The sequence below is a fragment of the Trichosurus vulpecula genome, chromosome 6, assembly GCF_011100635.1.
Source record: "Trichosurus vulpecula isolate mTriVul1 chromosome 6, mTriVul1.pri, whole genome shotgun sequence".
Taxonomy (NCBI): Eukaryota; Metazoa; Chordata; class Mammalia; order Diprotodontia; family Phalangeridae; genus Trichosurus; species Trichosurus vulpecula.
In genome coordinates this window covers 166,288,504-166,310,641 of record NC_050578.1, presented here as the reverse complement: position 1 = coordinate 166,310,641, position 22,138 = coordinate 166,288,504, and the positions used below count along the sequence as shown (strand labels likewise).

The following is a 22,138-nucleotide window of genomic DNA, read 5'->3' as shown; positions in this document are numbered from 1 at the left end:
CCATCCCGCTTTATTGAATTTTCTCCCTTGACCCTGTCCCCTTTCCAAAGTGTTTGTTTTGATTACCTCCACCCCCATCTGTCCTCCACTCCATCATCCCCCCACCTTTTATTTTTTTTTTATCTTCCTCCCTCTTCTTTCCTGTGGGGTAAGATACCCAACTGAGTATGTATGGTATTCCCCCTCAGGCCAAATCTGATGAGAGCAAGGTTCACTCATTGCCCCCTCACCTGCCCTCTCCCCTCCTCCCATAGAACTGCTTCCTCTTGCCACCTTTATGCGAGATAATCCACCCCATTCTATCTCTCCCTATCTCCCTCTCTCAGTATGTTACTCTCTCATCCCTTAATTTCATTTTATTTCTTTAGATATCTTCCCTTCATCCTCAACTCACCCTGTGTCTGCTCTCTCTCTTTTACATATATATATATACACATACATACATATACACATAGATACATACATACATACACATTCACTTATATATATACTTAAACATATATATATGCATATATATATGCATATATATATATATATATATATATATATATGCATATTCCCTTCAACTACCCTAATACTGAGGTCTCATGAATCATACACATCATCTTTCCATGTAGGAATGTAAACAAAACAGTTCAACTTTAGTAAGTCCCTTGCAATTTCCGTTTCTTGATTACCTTTTCATGCTTCTCTTGATTCTTGTGTTTGAAAGTCAAATTTTCTATTCAGTTCTGGTCTTTTCACTGAGAAAGCTTGAAAGTCCTCTATTTTATTGAAAATCCATATTTTGCCTTGGAACATGATACTCAGTTTTGCTGGGTAGGTGATTCTAGGTTTTAATCCTAGCTCCATTGACCTCCGGAATATCGCATTCCAAGCCCTTCGATCTCTTAATGTAGAAGCTGCCAGATCTTGGGTTATTCTGATTGGGTTTCCACAATACTCAAATTGTTTCTTTCTGGCTGCTTGCAGTATTTTCTCCTTGATCTGGGAGCTCTGGAATTTGGCAACAATATTCCTAGGAGATTTCTTTTTGGGATCTATTTGAGGAGGCGATCGATGGATTCTTTCAATTTCTATTTTGCCCTGTGGCTCTATAATATCAGGGCAGTTCTCCTTGATAATTTCCTGTAAGATGGTATCTAGGCTCTTTTTTTGATCATGGCTTTCAGGTAGTCCAATAATTTTTAAATTATCTCTCCTGGATCTATTTTCCAGGTCAGTGGTTTTTCCAAGGAGATATTTCACATTGTCTTCCATTTTTTCATTCCTCTGGTTCTGTTTTATAATATCCTGATTTCTCATAAAGTCACTAGCTTCCACTTGCTCCAATCTAATTTTTAAAGTAGTATTTTCTTCAGTGGTCTTTTGGACCTCCTTTTCCATTTGGCTAATTCTGCCTTTCAAGGAATTCTTCTCCTCATTGGCTTTTTGGAGCTCTTTTGCCATTTGAGTTAGTCTATTTTGTAAGGTGTTGTTTTCTTCAGTGTATTTTTCAGTATTTTTTTGGGTCTCCTTTAGCAAGTCATTGACTTGTTTTTCATGGTTTTCTCGCATCCTTCTTATTTCTCTTCCCAATTTTTCCTCTACTTCTCTAACTTGCTTTTCCAAATCCTTTTTGAGTTCTTCTATGGTCTGGGGCCAGTTCATGTTTTTCTTGGAGGCTTTGGTTGTAGGCTCTATGACTTTGTTGTCTTCTTTAGGCTGTATGTTTTGGTCTTCTTTGTCACCAAAGAAAGAATCCAAAGTCTGAGACTGAATCTGGGCGCGTTTTCGCGTCCTGGCCATATTCCCAACTAACTAACTTGACCCTTGAGTTTTTCAGTGGGGTATGACTGCTTGTAGATTACAGAGTTCTATGTTCTACGTTTGGGGGGGAGGTGCCAGCTCTGTCAGAGCCACACTCCTCCTTCCCCAAGGACCCCCAGTCCAGACTGGGCTCAGATCTTTGGCAGGCTGTGCACCCCTGCTGCGATCCGCCACTTAATTCCTCCCACCAGGTGGGCCTGGAGCCGGAAGTAACAACAGCTGTAGCTGCCCCACCTCCGCTGCCCCCGGGGCTGGAAGCCGAACCGCGAACTCCTTCCACTCCCGCAGCTTTTCCCACTAACCTTCTCCGCAGTCTTTGGTGTTTGTGGGTCGAGGGGTCTGGTAACTGCCGCAGCTCACATATTCAGGGCGCTAGGGCCCCCTCCGCCCGTCTTCCGGTCTGGATCGTCCACGCCGCTCAGGCTGGGCTCTGCTCCACTCCGTTCCCAGCTCCCAGCTCCCAGCTCCCAGCTCCGTGTGGAATAGAGCTCACCCAGAGACCATCCGGGCTGTCCTGGGCTGGAGCCCTGCTTCCCTCTGCTGTTCTGTGGGTTCTGCCGTTCTAGAATTGGTTCAGAGCCATTTTTATAGGTTTTTGGAGGGACTTGGGTACGGAGCTCACTCTAGTCCGTGCTTACCAGCCGCCATCTTGGCTCCGCCCCCAAACTTGATCATATTTAAGGGCCAAAGAAACTAAGGTTTTTTTTCTAAGTGTAAACAATATAAGCATGACTGTAAATAATGGAATGAAAATGGTTTATTCTTTAGCCTGTTATTCAGCCTGTTTATTCTTTGCATCTAGAATTTCGAGGGTAAACTGTAGTTTTTCCTTTTCTCTTTGTTCTTCAGATTAATTTGTTTAACTAGAAAATGTGACTTTTATAGATAAAATATGTAGTTTCATAACATGTTTATTACACCTAAATACAAATATATGTATGAATGTATCTGTAGATTGTGTGTGTGTGTGTGTGTGTGTGTGTGTGTGTGTGAGAGAGAGAGAGAGAGAGAGAGAGAGAGAGAGAGAGTTATAATAACGCTTTACTATAATAGTTGTTGGACAAAATGCAATGCTGTTGTAAGGCACCTGTGATAAGCCATCAAAAATAACAGTGGAAATGTTGAAAGTATATACAGAATGTCTAAAATATTACTAAGTTACCCTAGTGGGCATACGTATGGCTAACTGTGCCTGTGGGATCATTACAAAAGGGTAAATGCTGCAAAAATGACCTAGGTTCCCTTGTCATTCTTTCTCCCTTCGCCTTGTTCTTTGTCCCTGGCAGCTTAAGATACCATGTGGGTGGAGGGTGAGCAACCTGTTTGCCAGGTTGAGAATTATCTTTCCCTTATTAGGTTTATCAAGAGGAGTCTTCTCATACCTTCCTTCCTTTCACTGAAGTACTCCTATGTTACCGTGCTTTGTTATACGTCTTTGTAATATCCTAGACAGTGGTTCTCCCTCCTCCTTTGAGGTAGTGTTTTGCTAGATAGATAAAAGTTGGGTTTGGCATTCAGGACAGATGAGCCTGGGAAACTGTCTCTCCCTTTAAAGCCTAGGCCTGCTGCTGCATCGTCTGTCATTGGCAAGGTACTTGCCTTCTGGGCCCACCATACTTCTGTGTTCTGTGCAAAATGTGGAGCCATCGTGATAAATGGTGGTTCCATCAAAGGGGATGATCACCTGCTTCATCACTGCTGAGCCAAAATAACAGATTCCCTGCCTTAATAAAACATTTATTAGATTTAGGAAAACAGTGGAAGGCAAACAGGGAAATGTTTGGTAGCAGAAATGACTTATGTTCTTAAATAATAGACATCTTTTATTTACTCACCCACCTCCTTATATAGCAGACATTTCCAGTATTGTGGCATAATGGAAAGAAGGCAGGGCTTGGAATGAGGGAAATTGGATCTAAATCTTGTTTCCTGACACCTAATAGCTGTGTGGCCATGGGCATTTCACTTAACCTCTCTGAGCCTCAGTTTCATCACTCGTAAAGTAACTCTAATATCTGTTTCACAGAGTTGTCAGGCTCAGTGTATTTGAAGTGTTTTGTAAATCTTGATGCCTACAATTTGTTACTCCATAGATTTGAATTTAAGATTATAGCCATTGGCATCTCCTGGATTTCTGATAATGGGACTACTCTATATTTGCCCAAATAGAAACAGCCGTGTAATTATTTTGTAAAGTTGATCTTTGCCTTAAAATAGACTTATTTTAAATATATATATTTCCATGTACTTACTGTGCCTGGATCTGTCTCCCTCCTCATTTCTACCTCCCAGCTTCCCTGGCTTTCTTCAGGTCCTGCTTTCTGCAAGAAACCTCTTCCAGTCGTCCTTAATCTTGTTACCTGCCCTCAGAGACTACCCCCCAATTTATCCATTGTATAGCTTGTTTGTACTGTTGTTGTCTCCCATATTAGACTGTGAACTCCTTGAGACCTCAATTGTCTTTTGCCTTTCTTCATATCCCCAATCTTTCACTTAGTGCCTGGCACATGGTAGGTGCTTAATATGTTAGTTGACTGATATAGGTAAGCTAAAGAGGCCTATCTTTTCTGTTGTGTTTCTGTATTGACTTTCTTCACAGCTGTGAAGAACAGCAAAAGAAAAAAGAAAATGAATTGTAGGTCACAAACCTCTTGAGGATAAGTGTGAGTAGCTTGGTGGTACTCATGTAGTAGAACTTACCATTGTTAAAGGCCCTCCCCCTCTTGCCCCATTCCAGCAAAGACCATTTTCCTTTGAGCCTGGCACCTTGGAAAGTTCATCCTGGGGAAAAGCTACAAGAAGTCATCAAATTATAGAGCTGAAAGAGACCTTAGAAAAGGATCTATTGCTTATTTCACAGAGGAGGAAGGAGGCCCAAAGAAAGTCAGGACTTTCTCAAAACCATTAGGCTAGCTAATCAAAGAGCTCATTTAGATCCCAGATTCCCTTCCTAACAGAAGTTCCAGGACTTTCAAACTTTTTGGTGTCGGCACTCCTTTACACTCAAAAATTATTGAGGAATCTGTTTATACTTTTAAAAATTATTGAGGATTCTAATGAACTTTTGTTTATGTGAACTTCTACTGGATCATCTCCTATTACCCCAACAAAAAAACCTGCCTCTCCCCTGAAAAAAAGTTAACACTTAAAAAAAGTTTAAAATATTAATTCATTTAAAATAACAATAATAAACCTATTATATGTTAATATCAATAACATTTTAAATAAGAATTTTATATAGAAATTTTTTTTGTAAACCTCTTTAATGTCTAGCTTAATAGAAGACAGCTGTATTCTCATATCTGCTTCTGAATACAATCTATTATGATAGATTGCTTTGGTTGACATGTATGAAGAAAAATCCAGTCCAAAGTGGACAGTAGCTGGAAAAGGGAGTATCTTAATAGGCAAATAATATCTTAGTATTATCATGAAAATAATTTTGACCTTGAGAGAATCTTGGGGACCCCTCCCCCTCTGAGAACCACTGTAGTAGGCCATTCCTACACCAACTAATTAGAGGGAATTCTCAGCTTCCCCCTTTTGTGGAGTGAAAGCTGAGGAATTGGTGATGTGAGGCTGAGGAGAAGCTCTTCACTTCAGTCACAGAACTGAATTCTCAGCTGAAATACTGTAAATTAATCATCTTAAGAAAACTTTGCAGCACTGCTACTTTATGTATGTATATAACTTGATGACTCTGTCATTCAGACTTTTACTCTTTAATTTGAGCAACTTTAAAAATCTTTTCCCCCCCTAGAATCGCTGTGCAGTGGGTAATGAATGCATGCTATGGTCTCTGATTAAGAAAACTAGCTGAGCTATATTATTATTAAAGGGAGATCCATTTTTTTTTTCTGAAAGTTTTTCCTTTGCTGAAAAATGTGGTAGTTTCATGCTGTGAGGTCCCTTGTGAACCAAATCAAACGGAAACACGCCCTAGGCGTTGATGGTAGAAACAACAGAAGAAAAAAATACTATGGCCTTATGTTCGCCTCCTTCCCTCCCCCACAGTGAAAATGACAAATATTTTGCCTTATATCCTAGCTGTTTTCTAAAAAGTTATATGATTTTTAGACCCTACTGATGTTCTAACTGCCTGTTTTTAAAAAAGCTGAATTTGAAAATGCTTTGCCCGCTTTGTATGCCGAGGAGGTGGATGAGAACAATTTTTGTCCACTTCTCATTCTTGCCTAAATATATCAAGTCAGACCATCTGATTGCCACAGATTTTATTTAGTGCTTCTTCAGATTTCTGTTAGCAGAGGATATTACTGGACCCTGTATTTATCCGAGTCTCTTCTTTTCCCCCAGTGCCATTGTTACTCCCAATCAGGAAGCAGACTGGCCTTTTTTTCCTTTTCCCTTTCTTCCACACTAATGCCACAATCCTTTGGTAGCTGGTAGATGCTCTCAGTGTGGAGAGAGCAGGTAGAAGTGAGCAAAACCAAATTGATAATTACCGAGCTGACCAACGTGATTCAATCATCAAATGAAAATCATAGATCTTACTAAAATGTGTGAGGTCAGAGGAGCATATGCACTCTAAAATGAAAGAATCCAAAGTCGCTGAAAGCTTTTTTTATCCATTCTTCTCCATAATCACTGAGTTCCACCTGGGAGAAGGGATAGGCGAAGGTGTTATTACCCCAAGGAACTCGTTTGGATTTCGGGACCAGTTTGACCCTAATAACCATTCCCTGCTACTTCCATCTACATTTTCTTCGTTGTTAATACAGTTTGGTTTTCCTTTGCCCATTCCTCCCGCTACCCATAGTACCGCATCCCTTCCCTATCTCTTTGCTGACTGCTCCAATCTCTCTACGTCCCATCCTCATGGACCAGGAGAAAGGAACCAGTGCTTTCCTGACTCTTGACTTCCAGGAACAGACCCTGCAGCTTCCTCTTCCTTTGAAGCTCATCTCTTCTATAAGTGTTTATTGATGTCCCTGTCAGTAGATGAGAGTAGCCGTTGCTCTCATCTTGTGATCTCTGGGTCGTTTTTCCCTCCCTTGGCAGTGAACTCAGTACATTTATAGTCTTTATAGTACCTTTATAATCTTTCCTCCTCAACCTTTGCTTTCATCCTTAGTGACATCAATATTTGCTTTATTATCTATTTGAAAGTAACATCTTTGAACACCGTGGGCTCTTTTCACATCCTCTTTTCCTGTAACTTCTACTACCTCTTTCTCTGACATAGCCACCTACAGGGGTGGTCACACTTTAGACCTCACTACCCCCTTGTTCTCTGAGATCTTGAGTTCTGAGATTACTCTCTGTTCAAAATCTCCTGAGTGGTTTTTTTTCCCTTTTGTTTTTTATTTATTTTTTTGCCCACAGGAATAGAAATGTGGGAGGGAGGAGACCTGGCACAGAGAACACTCTGGCCACAGGTGCAGTCATGCTGGGAGAAGGGCGCAATCCAAACTTTGAAGGTGGGCTCTGCAGGAGGCCCCATGAAAATGGAAGGTGGGGAATGTGGGAGGTGTTGGCCGGAGGCAATTACACTTTGTGTGGGGGCATAGGGCAGGAGAAGCCTGAAGATGAGGCTTATTGTAGTGTAGAAGTACACGCTCCTGGGGAGGAAGTTTTCCTATGTTCAGAACGCTCAGACAAAGCCCCGTTTTCCGTAGCTTAGTTATAGATCTGCTTTCCCCTCTCCCATTGTTTGTGACATAGAACAGATACAGTGATGACTCAATGATCTCCAGTACCCCATTCTTCTTCCCATTCTGTCACCAGTGTGCTGGCTTTATTTACCTCCTTTCACAGTCTCAGGGATGGGGCGCCTGCAGCCTCAAGGCTCCACAGGTTCCCTGCCCCTGGCTCTAAATCTTCGACCATACTTTGGAAAGACTTAGCCTCTGTTGTCCTCCACTCTTTTCTATCCTGCTAATTCTTATTCCTGTCTCTTTCACCATCTGTCTTCTGTACATCTGTTCCCAAGCTATTGGTGGATGCTGAAGGTGGCCATGAAGCTGTACATCCTGGGCCCACTACAGATATGTATGATCTCATCTCAAAAGAGACACCATGGCTGTACAGCATTCCCGTTATTGGTCTGTGACTCACTCTGTCCCACAATGGCAATTTCAGACCTTCTCTTTTCTTCAAGCCCCGTCTACTCTTCAGCAAATGACCTTCCCTTCTACTTGACTGAGCACATTCTGATTCTTTGTGACTTTTCTCATCTCTCCTGATTTCATCATCTTGACCTTTTTGCAGCATTCAATGCTGTTGACCACCTCCCTTCTCTTAAATGCTCATCATCTTCCTCCTAAAGCTTGCCCCTCACCCTAGCTTTCCTGTTTACATCATTGGTACCACCATCCCCCCAGTTACTTGTGCTCCAAACCTTTGAAGCAGCCTCATTCCTCACCTCCGACATACAAGCAGTTGCTAAACTGTGTGGATTTCTGCCTTCCCCTCATTTCTCAGGCTCATGCTCTTCTTTTCCATAGCTTTGACCCTCCCCACCTTTCACCTGAACTATTGTAATAACCTCTTCGTTGATATCCATGTTTCCGTCTCTTTTCTACCCAATCTATTCTTAAAACTGCCACCAAAATAGGCTTTCTAAAGCACAGGTCTGCACAGATCTGTGACTTCCCTGCTCAGAAACCTTTAGCGGCTTCCCTCATCCCCTTTAAGAGTAATGCCTTCCCTCTGTTAACTATTACTATTCTGTCCTGTGTATAACTTATTTGCACATAGTTATTTGCAGGTTGTCTAGCCAGTAAACCCTAAATTAAGTGGGCAGCTTCTGGCTATCAAAATTTACCTTCCTTTGGAGAAGAAAGGGACAGGGAGAGGGAGAGAGGACGAGCTGAGTTACCCAACTAGCTGGATCCCCATTCAGGCAGCTTGGTTTACTCACAGGTTGTGTTTGTCCTTCATTTTCGAAGAGGACCGTGGCATCATCCTGATGAATATCTGGTCACTGGATCCAGATGTCTCTGGAGGAGAAAGTGAGGCTGGTGACTTTGCACAGCCCTCCCTCACTCAAATCAAAGTCAACTGCAAATCATGTCTTCATTTCCCTGATGCCACGGTCCTCTTTGAAAATGAAGGACAAACACAACCCCCATTAGACTGTGAGCTTCCTGAGAGCACAGACTGTGTTTAGAGCCTTTCCTTGTATTCCCAGTACTTAACACAGTGCCTGGTTTATCGATAAATGTTTATTGACTGACTGATGGACTGATTATGCCTCTAAGAATAATCACAAAATCCTCATTGTTTAAGGCCTTCTATAATCTGGTTCCAAACTACTTTTCTGGAGGTCAGGGACTTTCTCTCTCCTTGTATTTGTATTCCTAGCACTTAGTACAGTGCCTGGCACACAGTAAATACTTAATAAATGCTTGTTGATGTGACTGAGCCCCACCCCCCCCTTCTCCGCTTTTGCCATGTACTCCATGTTCCATCTAAAACTGGTCTTCGAAGCAACCATATAGTGTAATTCATAGAGTGTTGTACTTGGAATCAGGAAGACCTGAGTTCAAACTCTGCCTTAGCTACTTCATAACTCTGTGTGACCTTGAAGAAATGACTTAAGCCCTCTATTCTTGATTTCCTCATCTGTAAAAAATAATGTTGTCTCTTGCGGTTGTTTTGAATATCAAATGGGATAACACATAAATCATTTTGCAAACCTCTAATGCTAGCTATTAACAGATTTCTCAAACTCCACATACCATTTCCTGTTTCCTTTTGCTCCTTCAGAATATTCCTCATACCTAGAATTCCTTCATTATCTCCACCTTCCAAGCTCCCTCTTAAGAGTCACTTCTGGAACTACCTTCTCCATAAAGCCTTCCTTCCTCAAGCCTTTTCTTCCCTCCAAGTTGAAAATAATTTCCTTGTTGTCAAATTCTCCTGGAACTCTTTGTCTGCATCCATCTCTCTTTTGTCCCTGCCTCACTTTAGTTTATGTTGTAATTGTGCGTATATTATTTCCCACCAGTAGACTAGAAGAAGCTATTTGTACTTGGTTGTGTTTTAGCTCTAGACCCCCAGTACCTAGCAAGCACAGAACCCCAATGAATGTTTGTTGAATTGAATTCCATTTGCCAATCCCACCTATATCTTTAGAAAGTCAAAATTCTTGTGTCCTTGCTGTGTCTCCTTTGGACTTCATTAATTCTGTTGAGTACAAGTTGCATGTGAAGGCACCATAAAGGGTGTGGAGGGAAAGGAATTAGATATTTTTTATTTCTTCTCTCAAGGAGATTATAGTTTAGCAGAGCCGGGAATTATTTTCTCTTAGTTACCCTGTGGACCTTAACATACCAATATTGTCTTGGCAAAGACTTTGGAGTGGTGTGCCATTTCCTTCTCCAGTAGAAGCAAACAGAAGTTAAATGACTTGATCAAGGTCACACAGCTGGTAAATGTCTAAAGCAGGATTTGAACTCAGGTCTTCCTGAGTCCCGGCCCTATTTTATTTACCTTTAAAATAAGCTGTAACAAAATTTTCAAGTTTAAATTTTACATCGGTCATTCTATAACTTTCTTTGTTGTGTGATTTTTAAAAAAATCGACAATAATGATCATCCAGATGTTGATTTTATTTGACAAATTTTGAATGGTAAATCATTTATTGTCTGGATGACTCAGCACTTTGGGCCAAATCCCTATACCATTCTGACAGATGTACACATGAGAATTATTTGAGAATAAACAGTATAATGGGGAAGGAAATTACAGAGTCAGATCATGTATTTTAGAGCCAAAGGCTAATTGCATCTTTTGATTTGGAGTATCCCTACCCTGACTTGCTTCTATTAGAATGGATAAATTGAGAATTCCCGTATACTTAAATCTGCTGTCACTCTAGTGGCCTCACTTTTGATGCCCACCTGGCACTCAACTCTCACCTGTGGCTCCAAGAAGCTGTAGCATGTGTGGTAGCCACATCCTAGTAAACTAGTGGGGCGGATGGGCTGAACCAGGTTGGGGAGGTGTCTACCCCAAGCATGTGAAGACTTTCCTGGAGGAAATGGGTGAATGAGAACAATTTGTTCCAACAGCCAGGAAGCCAGCTGAGCAGGCACTGTGGAGCACTTAGAGCCTGGTCAGACATTGAAGACACCAATGTCAGCCACTGCATCCTGAGCCATCACCAGTCATCCTGACTTTTGTCTTGCCACTGCACTCCAGAAGAGAGAGTGAGGCTGATGACTTGTTCAGCTCTGACTCATTCAAGTCCAATTCACAGGAAAGTCAAGACATGGCCCATGATCTCATTGGTCCTCATTGGTCCTCTTCTAAATATAGGATGAACAGCAGTGCTTAAGAAGTACCTAACTGATTGATTGAATTTATACCATTAAACCATTCTGAATTTATACTATTATACCATTCTGAATGAAGGACAAACAACACTACCAGTCTGTATAAACTGGCAAGGAGTATTTTTGTTTTACTTTTTAATTATCTCCTTGGGACCCTTTAGAATGAAAATACTATAGTTTGATTCTTTGTTCTCTTGGTCCTTTGAGGAAAAACAAAATTGGCCTTTTTAGACTGTAAAATAATGACTTTACTGGTATTCTCAAAATATGAAAGATCTTTAACAAAGATTGACTTCATGGCAGGAAAGATTTTAGTTTCAAGAAAAATGTTTCTTGGCTTTACATTGGGATCCACAGCCAATGGAGGTTAAGGAGTCCCTGTTCTCTGAGATCTCTATGATTTCCATCATAGATATCCATCTGTTCCCAATCATTCGTGTCCTTTGAGTCTCAGCCAAAATCCCACCTCCTGCAAGAAGCCTTTCCCTGTTTCCCTTAGTGCTGGTGCCTGTATTGGATTATCTTCAGTTTATCTTGTATGTGTCTTGTTTGTATGTAGTTATTCGCATGCTCTGTCCTTCATGAAACTGTGAGCTCCCTGAGTGTAAAGACTATTTTTGCCTTTCGTTGTATCCCCAGTATTTTGCATAGCGTCTGGCAGGGTAGACTTTAATATGAAGTGCCTACTTTATACCAGGTGCTAAGGCTGATGGAAGGGTAGCCTTCCGTTGATTATCTCATTCCACTTAACATTAATGACCTTTTGTTGGGTAAGAACATATTATTGATCATTCAGTCAGAACTAGGTGTGAGCAAGGCCATAATACCTCAGAATTAGGGTTAGATTTGTTTATTTAACTGTTGTCAAATGAAAGATCGTTTGTAGCTTTACGGAGATATACATCAGGTATTCAAAATGCAATTCAACTTACCAAAAATCATTCTTGCATGCAGACTTTGGGGAAAACAGCCATTGCTTACAAAGCTGTAATTCTGTTATTCAGCCTTGAGGGCCAGGGGTAGCTAATGTGAAGTTTGTTTGGGAGTATGGGATGACAAGCTGTGCATCTGTGATATCTAGAGGTAGAGATGAAATCAAAGTAGAGGACCAAAGGGGAGAAAGGATACCAAGTAGATTGATAGAACTGTCAGGAGGAAGTGGCAACCTCCTGAATGAGATCCTTGAGCTCTCAAGCTAAGGCAAGAAAAGCCAGCCTCTTCTCTGAGATTTCCATAAGGAGCTGCTGTTGCTGATGAGGCTGGCCTACCTCCTCTCTTACCTTCCTAATGAGGAGCAATTATTCTAGTGCCAGAGGCAGACATGGAGGGAGCAAAAAGAGACTAGAGATAATGGAAGATGAGAGTAGAAACATGAGGATAATAGCTCACCAGAAAATCAGTCATCAGTAAGCCAGTAAATAAGCATGTTTTAAATGCCTACCATGTGCTAAACACTGTGCTCATCTGTTTTGGAAAACAATTTGTAATCATAGAAGAAAAGTTACTAAGCTATTTGTGTCCTTTGAGCTAGCTCAGACTGAGTATAAATAGCAATTGTTTCTGTTCTAGTCAGAAACTCTGAGGGTCCCCCCTTCCCAGATTAATTCTTTTGTGAAGGCAAAGTAGACCATCTTTTGCCTTAATTCTTATCTGGCCTTTACTCACTGAATGGTTGTTGCCTCAGACAAACTGGGACCTTGTAATGTTAATGGGGTGTAAGATCTTCCCTGCCCATTAATAGGCCTCACATGGGAGCCCATTAAAGGAAGCTTGCTTAGGGAAAGCTTCCCTGTAGGAAGGCTTTCACACATTTTGCTAATTTCTGATTAGGTATGGAGTCATGGGTTGTGATGCCTTCTGGCTCTGAGAAGTATATACACTCGGAATGGGTATTTTGCTTTGGGGGCTCTCTTTATGAGAAGGACCTTGTGATTCCCTAGTTGAGACTCTGAGTGGCTGTATGTTCAGAGCTCCTCGACTGCCCAGAGGTAAAGGCTCTCTCAATCCAGTGGTGTATGTAAAGTATATAGCACTGTTGCTTTGCTTCAGGCAGAACCTGCAAACAGAGCCTTGTCTGTTGGTCTTTATTTCTCTCCGCATATTTTCTCTGACATTCAGGGTTCTGACCCTTCCCCTGAATTAGTGAATGTAATTAAAAGAAGATTATTGGCACCTTTTTGAACAGATAAAAGCAGATAAAAGAACCTGTGCTAGCAGTTATCCCTGGGTATGCCAGTGTGGTTGCCATTACAGACATGGGAAAGACCTTAGCTTAAAAAGCCCAAGGTTTCCCACTCCATCTGGGGTCATCATCAGTCATCCTGACCTGTGTCGTGCCACTGGAGTCTGATGACTCTGGAGAAGATAGTGAGGCTGATGAGTTTGCAGAGCCCTGACTCACTTAAATCCAGGTCATTTCCAAGTCAAGATGTCATTAGTCCTCTTTGGGAAGAAAGGATAAAAAACAACAAACCCCTGAAGGGTATAAACTCCCAGGAGGTTAATGACAGAAACAAAGATACTGAGATATAATGATAGCAGTACATTTGTAGTATACTTTTCCTGCCCAGGAATCTTTTTGTTTGACTGATGCTGGCGGGTGGGGGTAGATGGTTTTAATTTGGTTTTATCACATGTACCTTCAGAAAGGCAGGATGGATTGGGGTCAAGAAGATCTGAATTTGAATCCTACTCATTCACTCTGTGGCACTGAGGAAGTCACTTAATCTTTCTTGGTTTCAGTGTCTTCATCAATAAAATGAGGGGGATTTCCGATATAGAATTATAATTCTATGGTCTGTACAAAAAGAAAAGGAAATCACATATTTTAACGAATTCAACGAGTTTTAGGGGACTGTGGCATATCTAAAGGGAAGTCTCCTGGAAACAGCTGGAAATGGGGGACTCTAGGTCAGGTGTGATGGCAAGACTGGAGGTGCTGTTTTGGTAATAATCAGTAGAGAGGTGACTTTTTTTTTTTTTACAGCCAAAGGAAAACAAACTTTATTAAAGATTTGTCATAATGGGTAGACCCTTAGGGAGCCTGAGCATTTGTGATGCCAATGCCAGAGGGCCTGATTGAACCTTGAGCTAGATTGGATTTGAGCACCTTCATGGAGGCAAGATGGAGCTTATATAGAGAAAGACTGTGGGGGGGATCTAGGGGTGGTCAAGTAGTCTGGGGTGATGGGAGGAGGGGTTTAGGGAGGATCTTGATGGGACTGGGGGACTAGGGTGAGGTCAGACTCCAGGAATGGGATTAAGGGTGAGAAATCACTGAAGGCTACCTGGAGATGACAGACAGTGGAGGGCTAGGCTAGTTTCAAGGTTAACAGATTTGGGTATTAGAGGTGACTATTGAAGGGGTAGCTGTGGATTGACTTTCTGAATGAAATGTAGAGGAAGACTAAAATCTGTTCCTGGCAGATCTAAACTGTGATCCATGTTCAAGGACACTAGGAATTAGGTGACAGGGATAAGAACAAGAGACAGAAGGAGGTCATGGGTTATCTTAGAGCAGTCTCAGCCAAGGAGGCCAGAAGTGAGCAGGGGGATTGAGAAGACAATACCTGTGGGTGTGATGTATGGATCTGCAGAATGAGGCTGTGAGAAGGAGGGAAACAGGATGGCAAGTGATTGAGACAAGAATCAACAGTGAAGCTTTGCTTTTTTAAAATTGGGAAATTTTTCAATGTTTGAAGTCAGAAGGAAAGGAACCAAAGAAATTGGAGAGCTCAAAGGTATGGTAGAGGAAGACACTGTGTAGAAACAAGATCCCTGGGATGGCCAGACCACAGATGGAAAGATTAGCTTTAGAAGAAGATGGACTCCCCACCACATCCCAGACTTGTGGAAAGGGTGATAGGATAGATGTTGATAGAATTTATTGAGCAAGAGGAGGTGCTTGTAGGATCAGTGAATACCAGATGGTGTTGGTCAACAGCTGTGAACAAAGGTGGGGGACAAATAGTTGAGGGAAATAACGGGAGGTCAAGGAAACATAAGGAGGAAGACTGCACAAGCCGCTTTGGGGATCAAGAGAGTTGGAGAGATGATGATAAATTGGCTTGCCAGTGATACGTAAGAAATGCCAGCACAACCTGACTTTCAAGAAACAAGAACATCTGTACTACAATTTGCATACAAAATTATGCTGATTGGTGTCATTCTTGTAAAATTTATGGAGCACACCTAAATATAACCTTTCCCGGTATAAAAATTCTGAAATCTCAATTTGGACTTTTTTACTACATTTTGAGGAAACCATATTCCTCCAAATGTTTGTGTTCTCTAACAATTTAGAGATAAAATATGTATGTCCGACAATTTTAGCCCCAAACCTTCACGTTTATTTTTTTTTTAGCATTTCAAACACTTACTTCTAGTGTGTGGCCTATGGGATCTACTAGTTAAATCAAGTACCATGATTTTCTGACTTAACACATACACATGTTATATACACCGATCACATTAAAAGTTGTTGTTCGGGTGGGTAGGGTGGTCCCGTAGTCAGAACAACTTTTCTTCTCTCACTTCGCTACTTGTTGGGATTTTCCTGCCCTTCTCTCTTTTTCTACTAGGTCTGCTTTTGCTTAGCTGACTCCATACCATCTCTGCTTCTCACCTGGTACAAGGCCACTCCTGGGCAAAGAGTTGGGGAGATCAGTTCAGGTCAAGCAAAGTTACTGCTCTCACCCTCCCACTGTGCGTACCCCTAAAAGTTGAAGTGCTGATCCTTTGCAAATGCTTTTGGAGACTTTCATTTTTTGGCGGGGGGGACTTTGAAAAGTGGCTGGTGATTCCTTAGGCAAATAGGCAGTGTGATAGGGAGTTCTGGACTTGGAAACAGCTTTACATTCTGGCTCAGTTACTGAGTAGTTACGAGACCTAGGGTTAGTCAGAATCAATTTTCTTATCTGGGAAATGGGGATTAAAAAAAAATCACCTACTTCCCATGTTGTAAGGACCAAATGAGATAACATGTAAAGTGTTTTGTAAACCCCATTCACTAATTGATGGGCATTCCCTTGATTTCCAATTCTTTGCTACCACAAAAAGAGCCGCTATAAATATTTTTGTACATACAGGTCCTTTTCCCACTTGTGTGTATCTTTGGGATACAGCCCTAGAAGTGGTATTGCTGGATAAAAAGGTATGAACATTTTTATAGCCCTTTGGGCATAGTTCCAAATTGCTCTCCAGAATGTCTGGATCAGTTCACAACTCCACCAGCAATGTAACAGTGTTCCAGTTTTCCCACATACTCTCCAGCATTTATGATTTTCCTGTTTTGTCATGTTAGCCAATATGACAGGAGACATGTGGTACCTAAGAGTTGTTTTGATTTGCATTTCTCTAATCAGTAGTGATTTTGAGCGTTTTTTTCATTTGCCTATAGATATCTTTAATTTCTTCCTCTGAAAACTGCCTGTTCATATCCTTTGACCATTTCTCAATTGGGGAATGACTTGTATTCCTATAAATTTGGCTCAGTTCCCTGTATATTTTAGAGATGAGGCCTTTATCAGAGACACTAGTTGTAAAGATTTTCTCCCAATTTTCTGCTTCCCTCCTAATCTTTGTTGCATTGGCTTTTTTTATACAAAAACATTTCAGTTTAACATAATCAAAATTATCTATTTTGCATTTTGTAATGCTCTCTATCTTTTGTTGTATCATGAATTTTTTCCTTTCCCACAAATTTGATAGGTAAACTATTCCTTGCTCTCCCAAATTGCTTATAGTATCAGTCTTTATTCCTAAATCATGAACCCATTTTGACTTTATTTTGGTATATAGTATAAGATATTGGTCTATGCCCAGTTTCTGCCCTACCATTTTCCAATTTTCCCAGCAGTTTTTGTGAAATAGTGAATTCTTAGCCTAGAAGCTGGATATTTATAGCATCTCTTTTTGTAGTAGCAAAGAATTGGAAATCAAGGGGATGCCCATCAGTTGGGGAATGGCTGAACAAGCTGTGGTGTATGAAGGTAATGGAATACTATTGTGCTATAAGAAATGGGGAAGATACGGACTTCATAATAACCTGGAAAAAACCTACACGACATAATGCTGAGTGAGCGGAGCAGAGCCAGGAGAACATTATACACAACCACAGACATACGGATTCTGTGAGGACCAACCCTGATAGACTTCACTCTTCTCAGTAACACAAGGTGCAAAGACGACCCCAAAGCGCTCATGAAAGAGTGCCCGACTTTTTTATTCCCTTTGTTTCTCTCTCCCCTTCTTTCTCATGATTCATTCCATTGGTCATAATTCTTCTTTACAACTTGACTACTGTGTAAATAAGTTCAATGCTAACTTATATGTAGAAGATACTTCGGATTCCATGCTGTCTTGGGGGGGCGGAGAGGGGGAAGAAAATCTGGAACTCAAAATTATGTGAAACTGAGTGTTGTAAACTAAAAATAAAAAATCTTCATTATAAAAAAAAAGTCTTTTACTCCCACCCCCTGGGCTAGGAAAGGGAGGGGAGGCCTAGAGAAATTAAGTGATTTACCCAAGGTCATGCAGGTAGTACTTCCTAGAGTCAGGATTTGAACGCAGACCCTCTTACTCCAAATCTTGTATTCTTTCCCATGATCTACACAGCCAGATGACTATTCTGAATAACTGGTTTACCTACAACCTTTTAATTAAGCTGTTACCTTCATTGGATGATTTGTTCCCATTTATTTTCACTTTAAACTATTTTTGCCTCTGCAATTTATTATTGAAGTTTAGTTTGTCAGAGAGAGTATTGCTTTATGTTGATTTTGGAAGGTAAATTAGTGTATTTCTAAACTAAAATTTGCACAATGTAATCATCCTTGAGGCTAGGGTAACTAATTCTTGGTCCTAATTCTAACCTTTCCAGCTATGACATAATAGTGAAGGTAGCCAATTAATTAACATTTATAGTCATATTATACAATGTGTTATATTGTAAACACATAATAAAAGACATTGCCTTGAAGTTATGTTATGGACTGGGTTACAGTGTGGTTTTCCTTACTGTAGTCATCTTAAAAAAAAGGAAAAACAAAAGGCTTGAATGTTCATTTGTTTCAATGAGTCAGATCATGTCATTTAAACATACGTCATTTAAACAGACAAAACTCTGAGAAATAATTACCCCCAAATGAAACTGATGGAGCTCTCCCTGAGAATACAGATAAACTTCTTACCCACTAATCTCCTAAAATAGAGTGATGACAGATGGCCTTCTCTGGGCGCATGAAAGCATTTCCCTTTTCCTGCAAGGGGCCACCTCTTACTTCAAAGGTTTCACCGGTGATCCTTGCGCTTGAGATCATTCCTGACCAGTGGAGTTTGAGACAATTCCTGACCCTTAGGAAAGGTGTTTTAATTTGAGACTTAAAATATGTGGCACCACTCACCCCTCTGGTTTTTTGTTTGTTATTAAAGACAAGAAATCAGCATCAGCTAGAAAGCTAAGCAGATTTTTGCTTGTCATTCAACATAGGCCTTGCCCTCAAAGTGCTGATGGTCTAGATGGGGAGATAAAGCAAATTCAGAACAGGACTATGATCCGGAGTCTGAGTACGTCTAAACTGGAGATTAATGCATAGAAGGACATAGAATGAACAGCTTGTTCAAAGGAGATGATAACTAGATTTTCAGCTTATTCTTATTATATTTCATCCCAACGTCTCAAAACTCCCTGTCTCTTCCTTCTCCTCCCCCTCTTTCCCCCTCCTCCTCCCTCTCCTTCCTCCTCACTGTCTCTCTCTCTCTCTCTCTCTCTCTCTCTCTCACACACACACACACACACACACACACACACACACACACACACAGCCTAGTTTAATCTATTATATATTGAAAGGCAATGGATACTGGATAGAGAGTCCTGGCCTTAGAAACAAGAAAACCTGGATTCAAATCCCAGCCAAGACACTTCTCAGTTGTATGACCCTGTGCAAGTCACTTAATTTTTCCACAGACTCAGTTTCCACATATGCAAAATGAGGGTAAAGTACAAAAAAAAAAGGTGCTTTGCAAACCTTAAAACTCTGTATAAATATTAGCTAGTCATTGTAAATATTTTTGAATGAATGAGCTAGATATGATGAGTTTTGAATGAAACAGACTGTGCTGTAGGCTGAATTTAACAAAATCCACAAAAGCAGAAAGCCACATCAGATAGGACTCAAGAGAAACTGCACTGGATCTTTCTAGCTGGAAACTTTCTAGCTAGTTCTTTCTAACTTTCTAACTGGAGTAAAGGGCTTTGTGTTTAAATCTTCCCTCCAATGCCTGTTCAAGAATGAACAAGTCATTTAACTTTTCTGAGCCTCAGTTTCCTCATATATAAAATGTAGAGATCAGACTGAATCCCCTTTCAGGTCCTTTTCATCTGATTTTAAGTTTTTATGGGTAGTAGATAGACAATAAAAGTATAAAAAAACTGTCTAAATTTAGATTTAATTGATTCAGGCAAGACCACGTGACTAGGGGAGAAAACATAGGTATAATGCATTTTTCCCATTCCTGGAATGTCACTGATAATTTCCTGGGCTATTGAATTACAGGAAAAATATTGAATTTCCTGATTAGAGAGAAACGTTAATACCTTTTTCTTTTTCTTTCCCAGCAAGTAACTGGCAGGAGTTTTGGTGACAGAGATTTTCGAACAGGACTAGAAAATGGCATCCTGCTCTGCGAGTAAGTAAAAATTCGTTTGAATTGTTGGCATTAAAAGGGAAAAAAGAATCATATTCATGTTGTCTGTAACACTAAAATTCTCATTGGTGTTGGTCTCATTGATACTCTGTGTGCTGTGTCAAGCTATAGCTCTGGTATCAGACTTGTAAAAGTCTGGGCTCAAGTGTGGTGGTACACACAGGAGGGAACAAGAAGTTAAATGACTTACCCAGTCTGGGCTGGGATTTGAACCTTCCTGTCTCTAAGCTCAGTGCTCTTTCTTCCTTAGATAACACCAAATGAAAAGAGAATTTACCTTCTGTTTCTTTCTCTGTTTTATCTCTGTTCTCTGTCTTCTCCCTCATCTTTTCTCTATCTCATTTCCTCTGTTCTCTGCTTTCCTCCTTTCTCTCTCTTCATTCCTCAACTGCCTTTCTCCTCCATTCCTTTGTCTTTTTTCCTTTTTCCTCAATTTTCCTTTTCCTCTTATCTCTTTCCTCTCCTGTCATTCTTTTCTCTTTCGCTCTCCTTTCTCCTCTCCCATCTCTCTGCCTGTGTTTGCCTCTTCTCTCCTCCCCCATGCAGTGAACAAGTGAGCCTTGATCAATGCAATGAATCATTTTTAGTGATTATGATTAAAATATGAATACTAAATCCAGAGTTAATCTCTTTTGTCTCCCTCTCTTTCGCTGATCGTGTGTGCTATATCTTGGAATGCTGTAGTAAGGATGTGCTTGAAATTTTTTTTCCTTAATAAAACAGAATCCTATTTTTAAACTAGTAATGAAATAAGCAGCAGCTGTAAAAATTTTAGGAGGGAGGACATGAACTTCAACTGAAGTTTTCAAAGATTGGATTTAATAGTTTACTATGATTTGGATGCTGATAATGGTTTTTTAAAACCTTTTTTTTCTTTTAAGAAACAAAACAAAACAAAAAAAAGGCCAAACTGAAATTCATAGTTTTGTCTTTGAAACAACTTTAAAAAATCTGCATCTTAACAAAACATGTTACACTCAACTCTATGCCACAGCAATTTCAAACAGTAATAGTATTCCTCTGTGGTTTCTTTCCTTCTTCATTGGTCCCAGCTGCAGGTTGGGTTCCTTGCAATGTGCTTGTTGTTTACAAAGCCTGCTTCTGTATATAGCACTGTCTTCTTCAGCAGATTTACACACATGCAAGTCTTGCCTTATGTTAATTTACAATCTTAGACCATCAAGTAGATACCATATTTTAGGGATGTTCAGATGCTCATGTAACTAGAAACCACAAGTAGATCTAATAAAGTTGAATTGGGTCCTATCATGCACTATTATTTCCAACTCAAAAGCTTGATGGCAAAATTCTTCACGTTTATTTCTAAACTCCCTCTCCCTCTACAAGTTCACTGCATTTTTTTTTTGAAACCTCATTGCTTGGTGTCTTTGAGAGACAGGCACCTTTCTCAAATTGCAGGCCAAAGATATAAGATATTTGGAAATTATTTCTCCCTCCATAGAGTCAGAGAATTATCAAATCCTGTTACTTTTTGAAACACTCATTTGGAATTCCTTCAATCTTAAATACCACACCAATCCAGAAAGACGTTAAAAATTTTGGACCTTTTGGCTTTGTGTTATAAATTTATCCATCTTCTAATTGGGATCCTCGTTCTTTTCCCTTGTGCTAAGTAAAGGAATGGGTTGAAAACGAAGGACTTAAAACTGGAAGGAACCTTAGTGATCACGTAGTTTAAACCTCCCTTTTGCAGATGAAGAATCTGAAACCCAGAGAGTGTAAGTGATTGATTGAAGGTCACAGAGAAAGTGATCATCAGTGTCAGGACGTGAACCTGCCTAGTGATGGGAATTCTCATTAGCAGCACCTTTCTTTTCACAGTGTGAGGTGATCCTTTGGCATTAAAGTGGAGACATGGTCTTGGCAGCTTCGTCTCCACCTCTAAGGACCTCTGGTGGGCAGAGAAGCCTGCCTAGATGTTGTAGTGATGCCTTTAAGAAGAGACCAGAGGTGGCGTGAAGAGAGCTACCCCACGTTGGACCCTGAATCCTCAGGATCCTGTGCCTGAGAGTCTGAGGGCAACCTCGGAGGAGACCAAGTGTCCTTTATAAGGATTGTAGCTTCTGCTTCTTCAGCATACCAAGCCAGAAAGTTTTAGCTCCCAAGGTCCAGTGTTTCAACATCAGAAACCAAGAAGTTAAATTTTAGATGTTCAGTCAGTCAAATACTTATTAAGCCCCTATTATGTGTCAGGTAGTTTGCTAAGACAAGGTGAACTTGAAGTGATAGCATATTCAGGTGGAAATATCTCAAGGACAGTTGGGAATGAGAAATTTGTGAGACAGTCAGGACTGGAGAAG

General features: G+C 40.6%; 1 protein-coding gene across 2 annotated transcripts in view; it reads left to right on the top strand.

Moving 5' to 3' along the window:
• The window catches only part of LIMCH1 (LIM and calponin homology domains 1), a 366,296-nt gene that overhangs the window by 129,324 nt on the left and 214,834 nt on the right, over nt 1-22,138 (top strand). For both annotated transcript variants that reach the window (XM_036762932.1, XM_036762933.1), the window contains exon 2: nt 19,729-19,799. In XM_036762932.1, the coding sequence (XP_036618827.1) occupies nt 19,729-19,799 (71 nt within the window). The remainder of the gene's footprint in view (nt 1-19,728; nt 19,800-22,138) is intronic.